The sequence below is a fragment of the Poromitra crassiceps genome (genome assembly GCF_964638095.1).
Source record: "Poromitra crassiceps genome assembly, chromosome: 2".
Classification (NCBI taxonomy): Eukaryota; Metazoa; Chordata; class Actinopteri; order Beryciformes; family Melamphaidae; genus Poromitra; species Poromitra crassiceps.
Window position 1 is genome coordinate 119,005,240 of NC_139624.1, and position 24,676 is coordinate 119,029,915.

Here is a 24,676-nt window from a genome sequence, read left to right on the forward strand (position 1 = left end):
TTTTCTGCCTGGTATCTTGTCACCCAACATTCTCCATGAGTTTAATTAAGTTACACAGCTTATTTATTCAACAATAAATGCACTTTATTATTAAGTCATCCTCCTTGTGATCACTTTGTTTTAAGTCTTGAATATACGACAGAGTGAACAAAATTTTTATGCAAGTATAACTTCATTTCAGACCGCCTACTGCAGCCATCCCGCACGCCGCATCGGTTTATGTTTTGTTTCGCTGGGTCCCTCCAGGCCTGAAAAAAATTCTAGGGGAAACACTGTCTTCCATTATTGATGTGACCTCTGTGCTGCATACAGTACTTACACTAAAGTCGTTTTCACACATACAGACAGGGAAATTACCTGTAAATCAAGACTGGCTATTTCCTGGAATTTCCCTTCACACCTGAGGGATCACGTGTAAAAACAGCAGCCAACGTACCTGTATTTGAGGGGGGTCGGGGGGGGTGCGGCACTGCAGAGCGGGAATCGTCCTTATTTTATCCCTATCATATCAATCGTGGTCATTAGGGACAGTTCGTCAATAAAATCATAGGCAATGCAAGGCGGGCATCATGCATGTGACAAAATTAGGCAAAGCACACAAACTGCTCGACTTGCACTATAAGCTGAAATATAAAATTAGGATCAAAGCCTTTCACACTTTTGGATTAAACAAGATCCCCTTGCGTATAGGCTGAGGACAAGCATTTTATGGTTAAAACATCTTCACATGCAGCATTTTGGTGACTGGTGAATGCGTGGATTATTCATTAGGCTATTATTACAGTATTAGATTCATCATCTTCATCTTCATCATCATATAATTTTTTTGCATGATTGCCGTCAGACAATTTAACGTTATAGGCTACCATAAATTGCATGGCATTCACTGCACACGCGCACACACACACACACACACACACACACACACACGACACGAGGGAGACAAGATGAGAGCAGGATCATGCAGTTCTGCGTGAACGATTAGAATAATGATCGATACTCACATTTCTCAAACAAATGATTATATCAACCATGTCGGTTATAGTGTAAAAACATATTCAGAAAAAGCTTAGACAATTTTCAGGACGATCAGCTGTTACTGGGAAACTTTTTGGATGATTTAACATTGGCTGTAAGGTAATTTAACTGTTGCAGGACCGGCAAATGACTTGACACGTTTCACACTTGAGTCGCTCTGCCAGCATACCGGTCCTGTCACTACCTAGGAGGTAGGAAAAGATCAGCGATCGCGCGATCGCGCGGGGGCGCGCTTGTGTCGGAAAACAATTTTCACACATGAAGGCATAGACCACTTTCTGGTCATTTCCCGGTATAAAGCGCATGTGTGAAAACGGCTTAAGTGAAATTCCTTGTTTGTAATCTGATTACTTACTGTCAAGGTATCTGCGGGGTCTTGAAAAGTCTTAAAAGTTGATAAATTTGCCTTTACATCGGATCCTTACACATGATGGGGGTGCTATAATTACAGGCCAAATGTGTATAGTTCGAAAGGTCATAACTCCTTCACTGTAAGTACCATGGACACAAAACGGTTCACACATTCAGCTGTACTTGCTTTACTAGGAAAGAAGAAGGTTGGCCATATTGGATTTGTTGTAAATGATTCCAAAATGTGTATAAACTGTGTATAAAGAATGAAGACATTGTAGTAGTCAAAATTAGGGCTGCTGCGATTTGCGATCAAATCGTATACTGACGATTGAATGGAGTGATCGCCAATTGGCTTTTCTACAGCGATATTTAAGGCGATTTGAACTAATTCTCTATCATAAGGTTATAAAAATAATCTCCAGAAGCTGTGCCATTCTGTACACTTGGGAGATGATTCTGGCAGAGCTCTGTTAATCAGCGCGAGTGAGGGGGGAAGCTGTGCTTAACGTTACAGCACTCTACGTTATAAAAATAATCTCTAGCAGCTGCGCCCTACCCTACTGTACACTTAGAGATGTTTCTGGCAGAGCTCCGTTAAAATCAGCACGAGTGAGGGGGAAAGCCGTGCAGCACTCTGCTCTCTCGTCTCCTCCAGTTTCCTTGCAGCACCGTCAAGTCAGCCAGAATGTAAAAGTATGTCTTCCGCTGCGGGCTTTCAAAATTAAATGTAACGTTAATAAAAATAAAAATATACATTTTGAGTAATGCTTTAGACTAGTTTCACTCCATATGTAATCGTAACACATCACAACCAGTATTGTTGATGTGTAAGCTATTTTATGGAGGTTCCTCATAGTTAAGGCTATGAGTTATTTAAGTTTATTTTGCACTGCATGCTTTTATTTTAATCCTGTGGCACTTCATTTCTTCCAGGCCAAACATTGTATCTCTTCACTCAAATATTTTGGTATAGAGCATGTCAAACTGCCACCTAGGGGAGGTGATATTAATAATTTACTCCTTAGGAGGGAAGCTTTCTGGATCTCTACCTTAGATACCTTTGCCAGAGGCTTGAATGAGTCATTTGATATTAGACCATTCCTTTAATTTTTTTACGTTTGATAGACTTCTTAATACTTACCCTCATCTGTGAGTACAGACTCACTTAAATATTTGTGATCAGCCTACATCCTGTCTGACATTAGCATTGCTCACTTTAGCTGCCCTGGAGGTCATCCCTCCCTTATTTCTATTTTAATATTTATGTGTGGGCATCTTTATCCTACCCTTTGCAGAGCAACTGCCTTGGCCCCTCCTTTTCTAAATGTTTTTCTACAGAATTGTCTTAGACTTGCCCTTGTTCCTTGTTTACTGTATTTTCTAGTGTACCGACAACTTTGCTTCCTACACTAGGCTATACTATCTTAAAATGTACTTTTTTGTGTATTATGTCTTGAGAATGTCTTTCTCCATTATTTTGTTTTTATGTGAAGCAAGATGCACCCTGTGATGATTCACCTTAATGGTTGATTGCTTTCACCTGTTTTCTTTCCCCCACGTCCATTAGTGGGAGGAGATGTTTGACTTGTATATATGGGTGCTCTGTCATTTTGTGCTTCATTCTGATGAAGGTCTCACGACCGAAACGTCATTATAACAAATAAACTGTGAGTTAAGTGGATGCAGTGTGCAGACTTCACTTCTTTTGATACTTGTTATTGCCATTGTTGTCCTGCACCTGCAGCTCCGAGTGGATGTGCCCGCTTTTCCTTTTGTTCATAGCAGCCTGTGAATAACATGGCGATCTCGTTCAAACTTTACTCCAGCCTCTGTTGATACTTTCTATGATAAAGAGTCAGAGTGCAACAGGTCAACAGTTACTTTACTTTACCTCAGAAAGCAATGGGTCGGTCTCGAGTCTTTCCTCATATAAATGCATAATCTACATTTATTCTTCTTCTACAGGCTGCATTCAATAATATATTATGATCGATTCTTTTTTGCCCTCAAAATTATTAATGCCATTAAATAGGAATAGGTCTCTTTATCAAACATAATAAATAATAATTAAAATGACTGCTAATTAATAGATTATGGCGATCTGATCGTCTATCGCCAATCTCTAATGGCCACGTTTGGACGATATGAAAATGGGGACGATTGAGCAGCCCTAATCAAAATGTGTATAAACTGTGTATAATGAATGAAGACATTGTAGTAGCCTCTTGTATTGTACTTAGTCCTAGCTCTGTGTGTGTGTGTGTGTGTGTGTTAACTATAGGCCAAATATCCCATGAGGCTAGCAGATGGCATGTGTCTCCCAGCTCCACTCGGCCTGTTGCCTTCCTGGCTCGTGGCTCGCACTTCAGGCCTCGTACTGGCCAGGCATCAGTATGCTCCATATGGACGCTTGACCCTCCAATAGCCTGCAGTCTCCTTCACTTGATCTCTCACTTGCTCTTTATGTGGATTGGAAGGGAAACAAAATAGTCCCTGTCTTGCAGATAGGACCTGAATCAGTCTAAAGCCCATGGCACACCAATTAAACATTCTACAACAAACACAGATGTTTGTTTGGTGTGCCATGGTTGTCTGTCCTTGTTTGGAGATGTTTGGTCAGATTCCATGTGTTCAATCCTTGTTTGTCTGTGTTTAGCCCATGGCACACCAATCAAACATTCTCCAACAACTGCCAACTGTCCTTAAGGCTGTGCCGGAGAGTCCAGTCCAACCCAGTTTTGCAGTCTCTCCAGCAGTTTTAAATGGTGGACGCTGTCAAAAGCGGCACTGAGATCCAGTAACACTGACTGACATTTTGCGGGAATCAGTGTTAATGTAATTTAGAACAATGGTTCCCAAACTGGGGTACCTGTACCCCTATTACCCCTAGGGGGTACTTGGAGGTGCTACAAGTGGTAAGAATAAATCATGAAAATAAATATGTATATATATATAAATGAATATAAACCGTATCTACTCAGGAGGCACTAATTGCAACTCCATTTCTTATTTTGTAATGTCATATTCCCCAAAAGGTGGGTTATCAATCATTCATTCATTGCATCATATGCTATAGTTTTCTCTTGCAGTTTTCTAAGCAAACTGTTGTAGCCGGCTCAAGGGGGTACTTGGATTCAGAAATCAGGGAAAGGGGGTGCTGGAGCCAAAAACAGGTTGACTGACTTAGAACCTTAACAAGAGCAGTTTTGGTGCTGTGACAGGGTGGAAAACCTGACTGGAATTAGTCTAAGAAATCATTAGAAGTTAAAAATAAGAGTTTGACCTTCCTCACGTTTGTAGAACTTGTTGGACTGAAATGTCGCTGCGACACTCACTTTGGTAGAAAATCCGGTGTGTAGTCAAAACTTACCATTTTCAGCATGTAGCAAGTTGCTACTTGCTACTAGTAGCAACGAGTTAAAGTTGTTATTGTTGTTTCATAACAACGGAGGTATTTGAGAGCGACACGCAGGGAGCGGAAAGGAAATCCATTAATGGTCAGAGCCGGTCGGTTGCGGCCAATGGCAGAGTTTGCAGGGAGCGGAAAAGGATTTTCTTCCACTGTCGATGGAGTCCCTTGAGTTCCGAGGTTAGAGAAAGAAAAAAAAACAATTTGTTTAACCGATGGGTTCCCAGATTGATAACTTTGTAATACTTACATGCATTAAGCCAGAGAGGTTGGGCGGTGCATCTCTGTCTCTGAGGGAAAGCTGACCGATGGCAAGGCTTCGATATCAGTCAAGCTCTAGTTACAGCCAATATAAATTGAACCAAACCATTTATAATAACATAGTATATCTAGCTGTCATTCCTATAGAAGTGATTTGTCTTAAAGGAATAATTTAGATTTTTTTGATGTGGGGTTGTATGAGGTACTTGCCGACAGTTGGTGTACTACATGCAGTAGAATGCAGCCGGCATGGTCCCAGTTTTTTAAATGGAGACCGGCCGTGTCAGGCAAGTAGAGCTGTCTGCTGAGTGTGAACAGGGTCATGAGCAAAAATGTAAAAATAAATAAATAAAAAGCACATAAAATGCTTCCATACTGCTCACTAGGGGTGGGACAAAATATCGATACTCACGGTATCGCGATATTTCCACTTGCGATACGTTATCAATACACTGGCACCAAGTATCGATATGTTATTAAAATATGCAGGATTTTTAAACTGATTCCCCCACAGCCATTTTGATAAACAGAGTCCTAGGTTTGTCAAAAATATTGATACTTAATAGTAGGGATGTCACAATATCGTCCCACAATATATTGCGATATCAAAATGTGACAATATGTATCGTTGAGATGAAATCTCATATCGCGAGGAAAAAAAAGCTGAACATGGTGGCACTGTTCTGCATCTGATTGCATGCTCGCTCTCCTTTACATTGCTTTGTTTGAACAGACGAGGGACGTTACAGACACGGAGGATGAAAATGGTGAAATTACTCAAATTAGCGTGGAGGATGCCCCCACAACTTACAAATCGATTGCTAAAAATATTGTTAAAATATCGTATCGTATCGTTATCGTGAACCCAATATCGTGTATCGTATCGTATCGTGAACTGAGTGTATCGTGACACCTCTACTTTATAGGTACTTACTCGATAGGCTACTAAACATTTTTAAACGGATACAATGCTAATTTTCTACAGTATCAAGTTTATCGATACCAGCAGCGCTCCCTCTGCCTCCTCCACACACACAGACACACACAGCACCGCAGCTGTTAGCCACTACTGCTGCTGTAACCACTTCACCAACACCGGGCTCAAAACGCTAGTGTGAGTGACCAAATGTTTCACTTGTTAACCAGTCGGAATGACGCTCTTTCCACTAACATATTGGCTTTGAAATCTGTTGATACATGGACCCTGCTTGTAGATTGCAGCTAAATTTAACGTTAAACGCATTGCCGGTGGAGGTACCCGGATGTAGCAGTATTGAAGGCAAGAGACGAAGCGTGTGTTGTTGTTTTTTTACAACAGCGCTCCCGCCTTGATGTTGCAGTGGAACCACTGAGGGGAACAATCCAGTCGTCAGTTCTTATCGATTAAGTTCTTTGGTGCAGAATTGTCAAAGTTGCGATTTATAACTGAATCCTGGACATGCAGAGCTGCTGTTTGGGCTGTCTTGGGCTACACTCTGAGCATACTGGGGGCAGCAGCTCAGCTTGAGGGAGGCTTTGGAGGGAATTGTAGCCTACATGAAACATGAAAGCTGGAACATCCCCACCCCCCACTAACTACTTAAGACAACTTAAAAATATATTGTGAATATATGCCATTGTTCTCTTGTTTTAATAATAATTAAAAAGACTCTTAATGTGTAACTTTTCCTCCGTGGTATTGAAAATGGTATGAGTGAGTGAGTGAACTCTGAGTGAGTTCATGTCAATTCTGCTAATAAATACATAATACCTGCTTCTTGTCTTTTAGGGGTATTTTTTTCTCTTCAGTTACACAGATATCGTGATGTATCGTAGGTTAAATTTCTTCCAATATATCGATTATTGCAGAATCGCTGTATCGTGATAATATCGTTATCGAGGGCCAAGTATCGTGACCATATCGTATCGTGAGTTACCCCGCAATTCCCACCCCTACTGCTCACCTGGCGTAATCCAAGTTTCCACAAGCCCTGACATGCCAAGTTGACTAGAAAATACATTTTACAGTACACCCAGTTTTTAGCTGAAATATAGCCATGTGCAACTGGACCCTGACCCGGACCCTTTCCACGATTTCAGCTAAAAACAGGGAGTAAATGATATCTTTTCAAGTCAACTTGGCATCTCGGGGCTTATGGAGACTTGGATTATACTAGGTGAGCAGTATGGAAGCATTTTATGTATTGTTTCGGTTGTTCCATTTTTGCTTGTGACCCCCTTCACACTCAGCAGAAAGCTGATGCGACCGGACTCTATTTCTCCAAACTGGGACTGTGCCGGCAGCATGTAGTACACTGACTGTCTGCAAGTACCTCATACAACCCCACATCAAACAAATCACAACTATCCCTTTAAAGGAACACGCCAATATTTTGGGAGATTCGCCTATTTGCCATCTTCCAGATCAGGGCTCGACGTTAACTTTTAAAAGTGGTTGCCGGAGTGGCAACCTGGCAGGAGCTTTTGGTTGCCCAAATAAAAATATGGTTGCCATTTTTAGTCGCCTTATATTTTGAGTAATTAAGATACTATGCAGTCATAAACCGGCTTAATAATGACGATTTGACAGAAAAGTAAGTATAATAGTCTATAGTATATAGTATAGTAGGCCTATTCAGTGCGCGCACCGGGGTGTAGTAGTAGTAATAATGATGATGATGATAATAATAATAATAAATATAGCCGCAAGCGGCAATGCGGGGTCCAAGCATGGTCAGTAAGTGTGTAGTGGTCAGTAACGGTGTTAGGGTCAGTCAGGGTGTTGTGGTCACTAAGGGCATTGTGGTCAGCCAGGGGGCTGTGGTCAGTCAGGGCGTTGGGGTCAGTCAGGGTGTTGTGGCCAGTAAGGGCATTGCGGTCAGTAAGGGTGTTGTGGTCAGTAAGGGCGTAGTCCTCAGTCAGGGCGTTGTGGTCAGTCAGGAATTGTGGACAGTCAGGGTGTTGTGGTCACTAAGGGTGTTGTGGTCACTAAGGGCGTTGTGGTCAGCCAGGGGGCTGTGGTCAGTCAGGGCATTGTGGCCAGTCAGGGTGTTGTGGTCATTAAGGGCGTTGTGGTCAGAAATAGCGTTGTGGTCAGTCAGGGTGTTGTGGTCAGTCAGGGCATTGTGGTCAGCCAGGGGGCTGTGTTCAGTCAGGGCGTTGTGGCCAGTCAGGGTGTTGTGGTCAGTCAGGGCGTTGGGGTTAGCCAGGGGGCTGTGTTCAGTCAGGGCGTTGTGGTCAGTAGGGTGTTGTGGTCAGTAAGGGCATTACGGTCAGTAAGGGTGTTCTGGTCAGTAAGGGCGTAGTCGTCAGTCAGGGCATTGTGGTCATTTAGGGCGTTGTGGTCAGTCAGGGCGTTGCGGTCAGTCAGGGCGTTGTGGTCAGTCAGGGCTGTGTGGTCAGTCAGGGCGTTGTGGTCAGTCAGGGCGTGGTGGTCAGTCAGGGCGTGGTGGTCAGTCAGGGCGTGGTGGTCAGTCAGGGCGTGGTGTTCAGTCAGGGCGTGGTGTTCAGTCAGGGCGTGGTGTTCAGTCAGGGCGTGGTGGTCAGTATGGGCGTGGTGGTCAGTATGGACGTTGTGGTCAGTATGGCCGTTGTGATCAGTATGGCCGTTGTGGTCAGCCATGGCGTTGTGGTCAGCCATGGCGTTGTGGTCAGCCATGGCGTGGTGGTCAGTCAGGGCGTTGTGGTCAGTCAGGGCGTTGTGTTCAGTCAGGGCGTGGTGGTCAGTATGGGCGTGGTGGTCAGTATGGGCGTGGTGGTCAGTATAGGCGTTGTGGTCAGTATGGGCGTTGTATCTACATATATACATGTGTGTGTATATATATATATATATATATATATATATATATACACACACGTGTATATATATATATATATACTGTATATATATACACACACACACATATATATATATACACATACACACACATTATATATATGGCCCAGGATGAGTTAGCAAAAATATGTTTTTGAGAAAATACAAGATGGTTTTTGCATGATATTGTATGTTTTACATTGATATTGATTGTGTGTGTGTGTGTGTGTGTGTGTGTGTGTGTGTGTGTGTCTGTGTGTCCTGACACTTGTGTGGAGTGAGGCATCCTGGGAGTTGGAGTAACAGCAGTGATAGCCATTTTATGATGAGTGAAGGGTTTGTTTCAATAAAAGTTTAAAAACGGTTACACGTATCCACATTCTTCTTACAACTTTAGATCAGGGAAGTCCAGACCCAGAAAAAGTTTGGGGTCATTCGGGCAAATGGCCCAGGATGAGTTAGCAAAAATATGTTTTTGAGAAAATACAAGATGGTTTTTGCATGATATTGTATGTTTTAATTAATGTCACTGCTATGTGTATAGGGTGCAAGAAAAGACATTAGACTTACTTTTTGGAAGTGGCGTTTATTCAGAATGGTGGTATTGTCTGTGGTGCTTGCTTCAGAAGGAGAATCAAGAATCCCACATGCTCCCACTAGGGCTGGGTCGGTTTGAAAATTTTAAAACCGGTTCGATATTGCCGTCTAAACCGGATCGAACCGGTATACCGATTTTTTTTGTAATTTTGTAAACCTTCGTTATTTCGAATCCCACATAGGTTATGCTAAAACCACCACCGCAAAGCGTCCTACCTGTAGTTGGCCAGTCGGCAGGAAAGTATCGCAGGACTTTACGAGACTTGGTGACCGAGATCACGTTTGAGGCAATTTGATCCCTGGGAGACTCCAGGAAATGGCCTGGGGCGAAATATCACTCTGGTGGATGTTGAGGGATCACATTACGACGATATGTGGTGAAAACGGGAATAAAAATAGCTATTTAGATGCAGGAAAGACAGGCTCACACTTGGCCCCAAATCAGCTCCATTTTACAACTGACTTGGACGCTATTGATCTCAAAACAACGCTAGGACGGCCAGAAACGCCGCGGACATCGCTGGGTGAGTGGCCAAATCATAATTATTGCCAGGAGATGGGTCCAGGTAAAAAAAAAACGAAATTCTCCTTTAAATAAGCCTCCCCAGTACACAAAACAGTCTGTTATTGGTTGTTCAGGATGGGGTGGTGGTCTATCATTGAGCCAATATCATTATGACAGCACTCTAAAGAGGGATAGGCATTAGAGCCAGCCCATACATGACAATAATATACAATGATAAGTAATAGAAAAAGTAGAAGAAAATATTGAAAAAACTATTGAAAAAAAGTAGTAAACAGGCAATAAACAACAATTCCTCTCACACAATAAGGTCCAGATTACAAAAAACATGAGAGGCTTAGTTCTTTATTAAGTCTGTTTGGTTCCACTGTGTTCAGGGTATAAATCCAATAAGCCTCTTGTCTCAACAGTTTCATGACAGTGTCGCCCCCTCTCTGTGAGGGAGAGACTTTTTCTATTCCGCAGAATTTCAAAGTGGCAGCAGAGCCGTGTTGGGCTTGAGCATAATGTCTTGCTATTGCATAATCCAAATTGTTGCGGATGACAGCCTTGTGTTCTGCAATGCAGGCTTTTAATGCCCGCTTGGTCTGCCCGACGTAGACCAGCCTGCAAGGACATTTGAGAATGTACACAACGTGTGTGGTGCTGCAGTTTATGAAGGAGTTAATGTTATATTTTTTGCCAGTACGCAAAATGTTTACTGTCAGAAGAGTTGGAACAGTGGGTGCAGTGACCGCATCTGTAAAAACCAGATGGGGGGGGGGGGGGGGTGTTTAGGGCAGGTAACCAGGTAAATTTACAGGGGGGGGGGGGTCCATGGTACTGTGTACTAGTCTGTCTCTGAGTGACCGTGCTCTCCTGAAAGCGATGAGGGGGGTTCAGCACACAAGGATTTCATCGCTGGATCGCTTTGTAGCACGTGCCAATGTTTATTGATGATCTGCTTTATTTCTCCGCCGATGAGAGAGAACTGCATGGCGAAACGGAGGCGTGGCGGGGTAGGGGTACAGCACCTTGATCCACAATTCTTGTGGATACTCTAGCTGCTACACTGCAGATTTCAGCTAAAGACAGGGTGTAAATGACTTTGTCTTATGTATGTGTTTCTCTCCCTGCAGTGCCCACAGTGAAGGTCCCCCCTCTGGGCCCAGTGGCCCTGGCAGCAGTGATAGCAGGGCCGGTGTGCGTGCTGTGTTTATTGCTGGTCCTGGCCTTCTACGTGTGCCACAGCCACAGGCTGGTGGGGGCCGGGGGCCAAGCCCACCACCATCACCACCACCGCGTGCCCAATGAGGAGGATCCCTCCATGGACCACCCCTTCATCACTGTAGGCACCACCCTCAAAGACCTCATCTATGACATGACCACCTCCGGATCAGGCTCAGGTAGGCTGCATTCAATCTATTGCAATACAAAGATGAATTGTGGAGGAGTTTTAGATAGAAGATACAGTATACAAGATAGGTTATTGCCACGCAACCAGAGGCCTATACCACAAAGCAAGATTAGTGGCTTAGCGAGGTAACTTCAGGTTTAACCCTGGGTTTGCCGTGCTACGACGCTAGTTAACTTCTTACCGAGATATATTTCCATAGCAACTTATGCTTCACACTTAACCTGGTCAATAGCAGGTTAAGTTGCAAGGATAAGATTAAACCTTAAAAGGCACTGCTCACGAACCAAGGAGCTTCTTGGAAAAGGAGAGAAGAGTCTTGCGACCGCCAAGCCCCATTTAATCATATATGTCTCTGATGGTGCGCAACGGAGATGCTGAACATCAGTGGCGAAATCAAGCAAGCTGAATAACTTACGCATTGAGACAATCTGCATTTTTTTGCCAGCCCTCCTTTCTGTGATTATTATGTCCAGCAGTGTTGGCTTTGGTTTTTATTAGCCTACATCTTTGAATTCTTCATATTTCCTTAAGATTATGGTTCGTTCCTCCAGCGTGAAGTATTCATTTTTATTTGCTCCCAAGCACGTTTGACCCTGTCGATTGCAGCTGAACGCTGCGTGGAGAAATATCACTAGCCTAAATCACCTGTGTAAAAAGGTTACCATAAACGACTCCAAAGCGCATTAAGTGTGCTGTGTGCAACGGATCTGCTATTTTTATATGCTATTTTTTTATTAAATTAAAACCACGCCCGCACCGTGTTGATTCAGAGCCTATATTTTTAACGTTAATTCTATGATCTAAATAGGCCTACGGATTTTGGAAATTTAGACTGAGTTTACACTCCTCGCAAAAAACATGCAGGTTTTATTGGGTAGACCTATATTAATCTGCTGTACAGGCACTAGATTGAAACAGCAGCATAAATCAAATGACTGATGTGAATAAAAGTGACAGTCCTTCAGTAACAGACTCATATCCAACGCAGACTTTGATTGTGACATGCAGTAAAGCTCTGTTAATTTGCCACTTTGATGTGGCTTTCAATGAATGAGGAAATAGGCGTGTCTGACGCTGTAAAATCCGTAGCTGTCCATATTGCATTGTGATTGGCTAGTTGTTACAAAACCACGCCTCTTTCGTGGGGACGAGCTCCTGTTCACGAGCATACAGTGAGTGTCACTCACACCTGGGGGGGTGAACCGCCCTATTATCGTTATTTTTCTCGCTCTCTTACCTCGATAATTGCCCATTGTGTACATGCGTGTGGTAATTTACATAGGAATAAAACCGTTTTTCATTTCGCCAGGCTGCTTCCCTCTGCTGCTCTCTTCCTTCCCCCCCTACAAATTCAGGCTGCACATAGCTAGTTCTAACGTAGCGCTGTCTCTCAATCAATCAGCTGATTCTCTGCGTCTTATACATAAAAGAGGAGGGTGTTTCATTCAGGAGTATAGAGCGATTGAGGCGATCGGTTAAGTTGTACAGTAGCCTTGACGCAAGACTCCGCCTTCAGTCTTCATTCTGAGTCTAGACTTAGCAACCCCTCATTCCACTGCAGGCTCGGCTAAAATGGCTGCAAGCGACATACACGTTATCAATCACAATAAAACTGTACCCACCTCCGACACAATGTTGTTATCCAAGATGTGGGTCCCATGGTATTCCAAAACATTGCGTAGTTTCCAAGAGCCCTTATTCACATGCCAGAGTGGAAACTCAAAATTGGAAACTGTGCAGTACACCCTCCCAACCACTGAGAACCCAACCAATTCACTTGATTCCAACAGTTGCATGTTTATACAGTGGAATCCGCTTATAGTGATGATTATACTATAATGATCTATATAGATGTACAATATAGAATAATAATATAATGAATTACAAGAATACAAGACAAGATATAGCCTACCATAAGTACCAAATCAATACCATATAAGATACAATACAAGAATTATAGATCTATAGGATCTATAGAACAGCTGCCTGTGAATAACTGGACTGGGGGGGATGAATAGCTATATGTAGGCTACTGTATTGTATTTTTAATTGTATATTTTTGACTTTATAGCAAGATAACATATGTCTGCTCTTGTTGAAGCTTGGGCTAAAAAACCCTGAATTTTACATTCATCAATACATTTAAAATAAGATGTTTAAAAAGCTATTGCGTGTTAAAAGCTATTGTGTGTTACGTTTTCAGTGCTGTGCCTTTTCTCTGGGTAAACAAGAAGTGAGCTTGAAATGAACTGAGCTGCTTTTTTTTTTGCTTTTTTTGGGACTGTGAGCTATAGCTCAAAGTTCAAAATATGAGCTATGAACATGAACTACCGTAGTTAATTTTAATCTGCATGAGCTGAACTTTGAGCTAGCTCTTGTGAAGTGTGAGCTTGCACAACACTGGTATAGAACTACCGAACTAATGTAGCTCACCTCGTAAAAGTGCCACATTATTTGCCCATTATTCCTCATTTTGGCATGCGTGACCAAATCTGACATTTTGCTAGTAGTCAATCCTAATACAGTAACAGTTGATTAATTGTATTAGTTTGTGTGGTGTTTTTTAATGTGTAAATGTCTGAACAAATTGGTAAATACTAAGTCATGAGAGGATACACACTACACACACTATTATCTGTGTGTGTGTGTGTGTGTGTGTGTGTGTGTGTGTGTGTGTGTGTGTGTGTGTGTGTATTTCTGCTATCGGCAGCAGTAGACCTCTTGTTGGAGCAGCATATTATAATGATTGGCTGGCTCTGATTCTAGCAGCCCGCGCGCACACACACACACACACGCACACACACACACACACACGCGCGCGCGCACATACTGGCAAAAGCTGTACTTGATGCTAGCCATAAATTAGCACCTCTCTGTGGAGACTTACACCTCCAGCAGGCTGCCAAGGAAGGACTTGGACTTAGTCTTTCTAGCTTTATGCCATATTGTGGGTGTGTGCGCGTGTGTGTGTGTGTGCATGTGTGCGCGTGCGTGTGTGTGTGTGGTCTTAAGTCAGAATTAGGGGCACGCACCCGACTTAAGGTCTTTTGGGACAGTGGTTGCAATTGGGGAGAAAAGCCATGGTAAAAAGCAGATTTTTAGGTCAGTGGTTAGCATTTGCGCTTAGGTTAAGGCACGTAGTGGTTATGGTTATGGGTAAGCCTCCAGGGAATCATGTCAGTCTATAGCTGCTTTCACACATGTTTGGAATTCAGGAGTTATCTAGAGGCCATGCGGATGGCTCTCATGTGTGAACAGATTTTCGTGGCTCATGCGCGCTCCCGCGGAGCCTCCTCCTAGACGGAGGGAAGTGTAGCCCCAGCCGTAGTCGCAGAAGCGTATTGTCCCCCCCCCCCCTCCAGAGCTCCGTGAAGTAGTCAGCTCGTGAGTGCATGAGGACAGAGACATCATGACAGATTATTATTATATAAATAGTCGATGTGAATGAGCGAGCAAAAAACACATCATGCCATTTGGTTTCCAAATGAAGCTCAAAACTGCTCCGTGTGCGACAGCCAACATGTTGCTGGATTGCTGGATTGAAAGGCTCATGGCTCTGATCTGATTTCATGTCTGCTTCGCACAGCACACACATTTAATAAGCATTTTTGGACACGAGGGTCGTCCCGCTTCCCAGTATTGGACATCGCTAGGTAGGGTATCTGGAGCTGGTTGCGTTCATGTCTTTGATTTAACGTTTACACAGCGTTTGTGAAGATTCAATGGCAGAACCGCAAATTCCAAGTAGCGTCAAGTCAGGCAGTATAAAACGAAAACTTCCGGGTATAACCTTCGCAATAATGGCAATTAAATAAAGTAAATGCACGTGTAATGTTTTTTGTGTGTGTTTCGAAAGATACAGAACGGAGATAAACTGGAAGAATATCTGCTCCCTTCGAAAAGTCAATTTAGATTCGGATTTTTTGTTACTAAGTAATACATTTATTTTATTTTGAAGGTAAAAACGTCTAGCTTCCTGTATTCTGTATAATTCTAGTAGGTTTGATGCATTTTAGGACTGAACATAGCAAAGACCTGTTTTGTTTGTAGTGCTTGCGACTCGAGGAAATCGATGCATCTGGGCGTGAGTTGTAGGGTTGTTTAATTAATTACTTACTAACGTTATGCGCAAACGATTATATGCCGTGAACGTTAGGCAGTTACCGCCCATGGGCCATTATGTATTTTTAGTTTTCACAACTCCCCAAATTCCCCCACCCCCGCCCCCGCCCCCTCTCTACTTTACAAACTCTGCGGAGGTGCTACTCATGTGAGAATGCAACATGCCTCATGTGTGAAAGGGTACACTTCACATATCATCCGGGGCAGGCTCAGTGGGGAGCAACCCTCACCTGATCCGGAGTTCATGTGTGAAAATAGCTTATGTAAATACCCCAAAACTGACCTGTGTGTGTGTGTGTGTGTGTGTGTGTGTGTGAGAGAGAGAGAGATGTTGTGTAAGCTGTTTTCTGGAGACAGATTTGCATTTCACTTCCATCTTTCCCATTTCCTCTTCATTACATCTGGGCCTCCTGGCCGGGCCAGCTGAGGTAGCAGGGGACACGCCTCCTGGCCGGGCCAGCTGAGGTAGCAGGGGACACGCCTCCTGGCCGGGCCAGCTGAGGTAGCAGGGGACACGCCTCCTGGCTGGGCCAGTTCAGGTAGCAGGGGACACGCCTCCTGGCTGGGCCAGCTGAGGTAGCAGGGGACACGCCTCCTGGCCGGGCCAGCTGAGGTAGCAGGGGACACGCCTCCTGGCCGGGCCAGCTGAGGTAGCAGGGGACACGCCTCCTGGCTGGGCCAGCTGAGGTAGCAGGGGACACGCCTCCTGGCTGGGCCAGCTGAGGTAGCAGGGGACACGCCTCCTGGCTGGGCCAGCTGAGGTAGCAGGGGACACGCCTCCTGGCCGGGCCAGCTGAGGTAGCAGGGGACACGCCTCCTGGCTGGGCCAGCTGAGGTAGCAGGGGACACGCCTCCTGGCCGGGCCAGCTGAGGTAGCAGGGGACACGCCTCCTGGCCGGGCCAGCTGAGGTAGCAGGGGACACGCCTCCTGGCCGGGCCAGCTGAGGTAGCAGGGGACACGCCTCCTGGCTGGGCCAGTTGAGGTAGCAGGGGACACGCCTCCTGGCTGGGCCAGCTGAGGTAGCAGGGGACACGCCTCCTGGCTGGGCCAGCTGAGGTAGCAGGGGACACGCCTCCTGGCTGGGCCAGTTGAGGTAGCACGCGACACAAGTACAAATGATTTTCCATAGATCTTGTTTGTACAACTGCTATAGCCTGATATTCAGACTGAATTGTCAACTCATAAATTTCCTCTTCTAGTCTGAGAGTGCAGTCACTTCAGAGGATTTCTATGAGGGGGCGGTCTTCGGTCTTCCCTAACCAATCACTGGAGACCAAGGTGTCCACCATGGCAACCGGCGGCAGCACTGCACTAGTAGTAGTCATGCATAACAGAAACAGACACAGCAGGCTATCTCTACTTTGGCTACTAAATGTGGCAGTTGTAAAACGATTATAATAAACGAGCAACGGATTGTCAAAACGAATTTTACCATTGATGAAAAATGTGACTTGGACATAACAAGCAAGCTATGAATCGATCTATCAACATGCCCCTCGCTCTCTACAGTTCCGCTAGGCCAGGCTGCGCCGGGACATTTCCTTGGGCGGCTGGCCAAGCAGGGCTTCACTTAGCGCGGCCCGCCATAATGGTACTCCCCGCCCAAATAAAGCTCCAGCAGGCAGCGATCTCTCGCAGGCAAGACTGACTGACTGACTGACAACAGCGTTAGCTACTCAGTGCCCGTGATTGGTTTTTCGACCGGAGAAAAAGCTTTTGCACATGGCGATGCCAGACCAAAAACAGCCAAATCCACAACTGTGGAGTGGGTGTGGCTTTGAAGGTGGGGAGCCAGGCTACAGCTGCTACAGAATGTGAGGAGCAACTATCATCAACCTTACTTGGACTTGCAAAAAATGACTTGTGAGCATCTCTGCTGTGCAGAGCGATTCAGAAGTGTTCTCCAACATTACAGCTAGGCTTGCCGCAGTAGTCTGTGTTAGCGGTGTTATACGGTGGTTGGGCATACAGCATAATAACATTACAGCTAGGCTTGCCACTAGAGCTGGGTATTGGTTCAAGTTTCAAGAATCGATTCGATTCCGATTCACAAGGTTGTGAATCGATTAATCCCGATTCAATTCCGATTCGATTAATTTCAATACCGATTTGGTTAGTGATACCAAAACGTGTTTTTTGAGCTGTAACCTGAATTACATGACTGTCCAGTTATGTAACAGGGGTTCCCAACCTTTTTTGCGCCAAGTAGATACATGGGGGGGGGAAGTTGCGGACCGGTTGTCAATTTGAATGGTTTTAGTTACACATATATTTACTCACCAGGTGGTGACAAAGGGTAAATAACAGCCTTTTCATCTGTCAATAAAGACACTTTCACAATTATGCACAGTGATTTGATTTCAGCCTATATAATTTCTAAAAGTAGATATTAATGATCAAACATTTCCATTTATGTAGCCTACAGTATTTATATTTTTGTTTCAACTACAAACATAAATAAACGTCAACTTGAAACTGTTTCAACTACCACACACAGCATAATATTTTAGCCTGTTTATAAAAAATAAATAAAAAAAAGGGCATACCACATAACATTACAGCTAGGCTTGCCACAGTAGTCTGTGTTGGCAGTGTTACACGGTGGTCGGGCATAAACATGACTTGCCCAATGACATCGCTGTCGTTTTCCCCCCATTGCACACAACGATTGTATAAAACATGTTTGAATTTTCACGACAACTCTGGACAGAGTCGCGTAGTGTAAACTCTTCAACAACTCACATGCATATGGATCCTGTCAATATCCAATGAAAAACTATGAGGCAAAAGCAGTCAAATAGCCAAGTCATTCTTCATACAATACATATTTCTGATACCAAGGCACATGTGAATAATACAGGGACGAGTGGAAGACTCAATTACAACATAAAAAACAACACGCTAAAAGCCATTTGCTCACAGTTGTCAAGTCAGCCAGAATAAAACGGAAACTTCCCATTACAACTTTCAAAATAAAAGTACCATTGCAATGTGTTTTTGTGTGTGTGTGATCCGAAATACCCCAAGTACCAATTTGATAGGAAATAAAGAAAACATTTGCAGAGAAACCTAACCTTCGAAAAGTCGATTTTAACTCGTAGTGAGTCGTGCAGTAATAAATGATCGCTTTTATTTTGAAAGTAAAATCATCTAGCTTCTGTATGGTTAGTAGCCGCGAGAGCTCATTGTTTTCAGGTGAGTTTACTGGACTCAGTTGCTGTGACAAGTCATGTAGTGTATGGTCCCTCATCTGAGGCAGTCGTGTAGTCTATGACCCCAGTTTTTCAGTCGTCATAAAAAATCTTCAGGAACCAGTCATGTAGTATATAGTCCCCAGTCTTTTCATAATCTGTGAAGATTTTCAAAGTTGTATAGTAGTGTATCATAGGCTTAACACACGCCAAATTCATTTCATGCAGTCTCACTCAGTAAAGCGTGGTGTAGCTTTGTGAGACGGCCGCTAGTTTCCTGACTGGGCGGGGTCCTTCACACCAATCACTGTGCTCAACACGGTAAACTGACTCCACACCACCGTCCAATCACTGTGCTTAACACGGTAAACCGACTCCACACCACCGACCAATCACTGTGCTTAACACGGTAAACTGACTCCACACCACCACACGCCGCACGACAAACAAGCGCACCTTCAAACAGCCAGCAGACTGCTGGCAGCAGCCACAGGCAGTGAGCAGAGCTGAGAGCTAAACTAACATACATGTTCTTTCCTCATTTCAACCCAATGTGAGTACAAGTGTTCAAGTGAATTCAACTGTTTTTTTTTATATGAAGTAGCAGCAGTGATGCATACAGTGTACACTGCACACCTTGGTGAGCATGTTCAAAGATCAGTATCAACAGGGAGAAGTCTGTGATGAGCCCACCTGAATAAATGAACTTTTCGTTGCCATATTGTAGGGATGCACCGATCGGTGACCTGCGCCGGTCAGTCCACATAGCCGATCCAGTGCGCCGGCGTCGGCTCCCCCCTTTTTTTGTTTAATCAATTACATGCACAATGCACACATTCACATGAGGTGCGCGCACCCCAAGGCAGAGAGACAGATGGGCTGCAGCCAAAAGGAAACACATGGCAGCATGTCGTCATTGTGGAAATTCTGCAGTTTGTCACACATGCAAGTCGAAAATAAGCCACGGAGGCAGAGGTGCGGCCGAGTCACGCTCAGCTGGAGTCCACTCCAGTCTGAGCGGCTTGCTTCACCTCACTGGATTTGGCTATCACTGGCATGTTTACAGTAATGTTAATTAATGTGCACTGTCCCTCAAATAAATAAATACAAAAAACAAATCATCTACTCAAGAACAGCCAAATCCACAACTGTAGAGTGGGCGTGGCTTCGAAGGTCTGGGCTCCAGAGTCCAGACCTATAGGCTATAAACTCCTTGTCCATGGATAACATTTTGATGTTCTGTTGCACCTGTTTTCTTTTGGAAAAGTAAATGCATGATAGCTGTGGGATATACTGGAATTAATTGTTGTATATTCATTGTATTTGCACAAAAAAAGAAAAGCTCTGTCCAGTAACCCGGAAAACTTATTTTGAGATGTGTTTGAGTGAGATGGTCCTACCTCAAATGATAAGAATTGTTACATGAATCTTAATTTTCTATTAAAGCAAAGTAACAATGTTCGTGTGTGTAAGCTGTCAATTATTGTTGTTAGAAAGAAAATCGGAATTGGCCAAAATCGGTATCGGCAAGTCAGACTATAAAAAAATCGGAAATCGGAACGGCCAAGAAAATCGCAATCGGTGCATCCCTACTTGGATCATAAGGGCAAAAGGCTAGGGGGTTTTAGAATGGGGACTTCGCTTAAATGCATGAAATAAGGTCTTAACTGCATTAATAGTGTTTATGTCCTTTGTATGCTTGTGTGGACATAATAAATCATTCACGTATGTGTGTGTGTGTGTGTGTGTGTGTGTGTGTGTGTGTGTGTGTGTGTGTGTGTGTGTGTGTGCGTGCAGGGCCGCTGCTGGCCATTTGGGTGCCCTAAGCGTAATTGTTTTGTGGTGCCCCCCCCCCGCAAAATACACAACTGCAATCTTAAAACCGAATACTTATTCATACAGTATATTTACTATATTTACTGGGATCATAATTCAGGCCGGGCATTAGATACCAAGCAGGCCAGGCCGATACGGGCTGACGCGCGTGCCGGCGTCCGGAGGGCGGCGGCGAAAAATTTGGGCCGTTTGAAGCCCAATTGAAGCCAGATTTGGGCCGTTTGAAGCCCGATTTGGGCCAGTTGAAGCCCGATTTGGGCCGGTTGAAGCCAGATTTGGGCCGTTTGAAGCCCAATTTGGGCTGAGTCCAATTTTACAATGAGATGCACCCACTTTAACCCTGAATAAAGTAATAAAACCACTAGTAAACCAGTAGGCGGCGCCTGGCCTGCTGTTCAGTGAGTGGCCTGACTGCGGGCACCAATTTTCTTTTTTTTTTGGCAGGCCCTTAACTCATTGAGTGCCATGGACGTCTTTCGACGTCCAATTAAATAGTGACGTAGAGTGCCAAGGACGTCTTTCGACGTCCAATGCGTTTTTTGACGGTGGGACGTCGATCAAAGCCTTCTGCATCTCCTGTACAAATATTGTAGCTATTGGAGGTCTATAACCTATTTTACAAACCCATTAGGTGGCGACAGTGCTCTCCAGATTAGAGACAGGTCCTGAGAAACAGGAGGAAAAAGCCGTGATCAAAGAGAAACCGATGCATGCTGCAGCCAGAGCCATATAGATTGCTCTGTCTGCAGCTGACGTCGGGCTGCGAACAGGAGTCAATCCGCGCACACAACTGAGCCCCTCTGTCTCTGTCTGTCTGTATAGTTTCTCCACACGATTAGCCACCAGAAAAGCAGCACCCGACGCCAAACCATTCAGCAGTCCGGTTTGGCTCTTCCCTATCGCGCTGGGAGCCGCCCGGCACACACAAACGGAGCACTCCGAAAATAGAGTGGGTGCGTGTTGGCTGTGTGTTACGTGTGGGGAGGAGTTTGCAGCTGAGATGGGGAGGGGGGGAGAGGGGGGTGGGGCACGCAGGGCATCACACAACTACACCACGTCACTACATCAGAAAATATTATCTTCAGACTCAGTGAATGTGCTTGAAATGCTCCATTTCACAAAAGGCGGAATATCTCAGCTAATAATTTGAAACGCCTGTATTTGCTCAAAACGACCTATCTTCTCCGGCTCATAACTAAAGAACGGAAAATGGTATCAATAAACTTTTTTTTGCTGATGATTAGGGGTGTCACAATATATCGTCCCACGAAATTTCGCGATAGTAAAACGTCACGATATGTATCGTTGAGATGAAATCTCATATCGTGAAAAAAAAAAAAAATTTTTTTTTTTTTTTTTTTTTTTTTTTTTCAAAAGTAGACAAAGAAACGTCTTTGTTTGTTGAAGTTCAATGTGTGGAAAGTAGTTCAGTTGAAAAAGTCTCTGAAGAGACACATGAGAAGTTATACAGGAGAGAAACCATTCAATTGAGTTTCTGGCAAAACTGTTTACTTGACAGGAAAAACTGAAGATGCATAAAAAATAGACTAAGAAAAGTCTTGTTGTTTGAGTTTGAAGAAAAACTGAAGATGCATAATGAGAATTTATACTGCTGAGAAACCTTTTAGTTCAAAGTAAATCTAAGTGACGGTGTAACTCATTCTATTTCAAGATAAGCCTTATCTCCAATCTCATGTTTTTTCTAGTTGTTATTGTAATAACAATTTCCCACAACAGCATGTTTTGTATTTGTGCATTTCAAATAAAATACTACTTTTCCAGTCATATATTGTCATTATTCAAGTTTAAAAAAATATTGTTAAAATCGTATCGTATCGTATCGTTATCGTGATCCCAGTATCGTGATACGTATCGTATCGTGAACTGAGTGTATCGTGACACCCCTACTGATGATACAATAGAGCCAGTTCGTTCTTTGTGCGTGTTCGGTGTTTACATAGTAATATCACACAATATTCTGTGGGCCTCGAGAAATCACTGAAAACGCTCTGAAAACTCTGGCACTGGGAGCTTCCGTTCTCCAAAAGTGGCTGGCACTCAATGAGTTAAGAGCACATGATGCCCTACGCAGTCTGCGTACTCTGCGTATAGGGTGCGGCGGCCCTGTGTGTGCGTGCGTGCGTGTGTGTGTGTGTGTGTGCGTGCGTGGGTGGGCGGTTGTGTGTGTGTGTCTGAATGTGTCCACTGGGTATTAACCAATATGGGTTTTTGAAGGACATACCCATATTCTTTGATGGAAGCTTCAGGTATGTTGTGCTGACATTCAATCTCTTCAAATGTTATCACTTTGATGGAAGTCAACGGTAAGTATTCTGTATAATAAGTAATAAGTATTCTGTTACCCCTTTTTGGCCAAGGCATTGCCGGGCCGGTTCGGAGCCAGTGCCTAATCTTGAAACAGTTCTTTGCGTTTGAACAGTCAAAGAACTGGCTCTCAGCCAGGAAAACTGCTTCCAGAGTGGCATCAACTCTTTGCTGGACTAGATGAAAGAACTGCTTATGTCAGGGGCTGGGGGCGGGATTATCACCTCCGCAGACAATGCAAGCAAGGCACAGCTGAGTGGCTAGATGAATGGCGAGCAAGGCATCCTTGTATCTAAATGAATAATTGCATCCAAAGTCTGACTTAAACTAAAACAAAGTAGCGTGTATATGTCTAACTAAGTACAGCTTATTGCGACAGGGGTCTGCGGTCGAGTCAGCCTTAGCCCCCATAGAAAAACTATCTGGTCCTTAGAAGGTTCACAGTTGAACCAACTTTGAACAAGCACCACCACTAGTTTCCAGTTGGTGGAAAGAGGGGTACTATGTGTAGATCAGTGCTTCTCAATTATGGTCCATGGAGCGGCCACAATTCTGCCGTTGTTTTATTCCAAACAAATGCAGCAGCTGCTGCTGTTGACACATCTTCAACCAGAGAGGAGGAGATCATCAGCAAAGTCATCTGCTGTAGTGTTTGGCTGGAATAAAATCAGTTCAGGTTAAGGGCTTCCCATAGAAAACCAGTGTAGTATTCTTCAATTCAACTATAAGTGTGCAGTCAAATTACATTGTATCCTTCATATTCGATGTGGACCCGATCAGACTTTTTTTTTGATCAGCCCAATATATATGTCTAACCTTAATGCACACACATCAAAATTCAGCATCCAATCATCTAACCCTAGTGTGACCACATGTGTATCTGCTACTCATACTGTTGTCTTTTTGTGCTTTTTTGTCTTTGTTCCCAGGCTTGCCCTTGCTGGTCCAGCGGACCATCGCCAGGACTATCATCTTGCAGGAGAGCATTGGCAAGGGGCGCTTCGGGGAGGTGTGGCGGGGCAAATGGCGCGGTGAGGAGGTGGCGGTGAAGATCTTCTCTTCCCGTGAGGAGCGCTCCTGGTTCCGCGAGGCTGAGATCTACCAGACGGTCATGCTGCGACACGAGAACATCCTAGGCTTCATCGCCGCTGACAACAAAGGTTAGCAACCTCAGAGGAGCTTCCAGAGGGTTAGATAGGGCCAGGTTAGCAACCTCCAGAGGAGCTTCTAGACTAGAGGGTTCGATAGGGCCAGGTTAGCAACCGCTAGAGGAGCTTCCAGAGGTTTAGTTAGAGTCAGGTTAGAAATGTCCAGAGGAGCTTCTAAAAAAGAAGAAACCAAGTGCAAATTCTTCTTCTTCTGTGGTAAGTTACAAAAAAGCTGTCAATTATTGTTCTTAGAAAGAAAATTGGATTTGGCCAAAATCGCTATCAGACTATCCAAAAATCAGAAATCGGAACGGCCAAGAAAATCGCAATCGGTGCATCTCTACTTGGATCATAAGGACAAAAGGCTATGGGGTTTTAGAATGGGGACTTCGCTTAAATGCATGAAATAAGGTCTGTGGTTAACAAAAGTTTATGAAACTGCGGGCTTTTTGTCAGCACGACAATCTTCACAAATGTGGACCACTTTTATGACTTTTGGGTTCCTCCTCTTCTAAAACAATGTAACTCATGACCCATCTGTGACCTAGTTCCGGTGTCCGCCTGTTTCTAATTTAGCCTTCTGACATTAAATGCTGTTGTAGTGGAGCCCAGCGTCGTTGTAGGCTACTTGGCTCAGGCTAGACTGCCGTAACATGTGACAAGTCACATGATTTGAGATGGG

General features: G+C 44.1%; 1 protein-coding gene across 4 annotated transcripts in view; it reads left to right on the top strand.

Annotated features, from left to right (window-relative positions):
• tgfbr1b (transforming growth factor, beta receptor 1 b) overlaps positions 1 to 24,676 on the top strand; it is a gene marked incomplete at its 3' end in the record, with an annotated part of 109,404 nt that overhangs the window by 18,767 nt on the left and 65,961 nt on the right. Inside the window, exons 2-3 of one of the 4 annotated variants that reach the window (XM_083657981.1) lie at positions 11,094 to 11,399; positions 23,776 to 24,006. In XM_083657981.1, coding sequence (XP_083514107.1) covers positions 11,094 to 11,399; positions 23,776 to 24,006 — 537 coding nt within the window. The remainder of the gene's footprint in view (positions 1 to 11,093; positions 11,400 to 23,775; positions 24,007 to 24,676) is intronic. The other 3 variants (XM_083657980.1, XM_083657982.1, XM_083657983.1) reach the window with 3 other exon arrangements.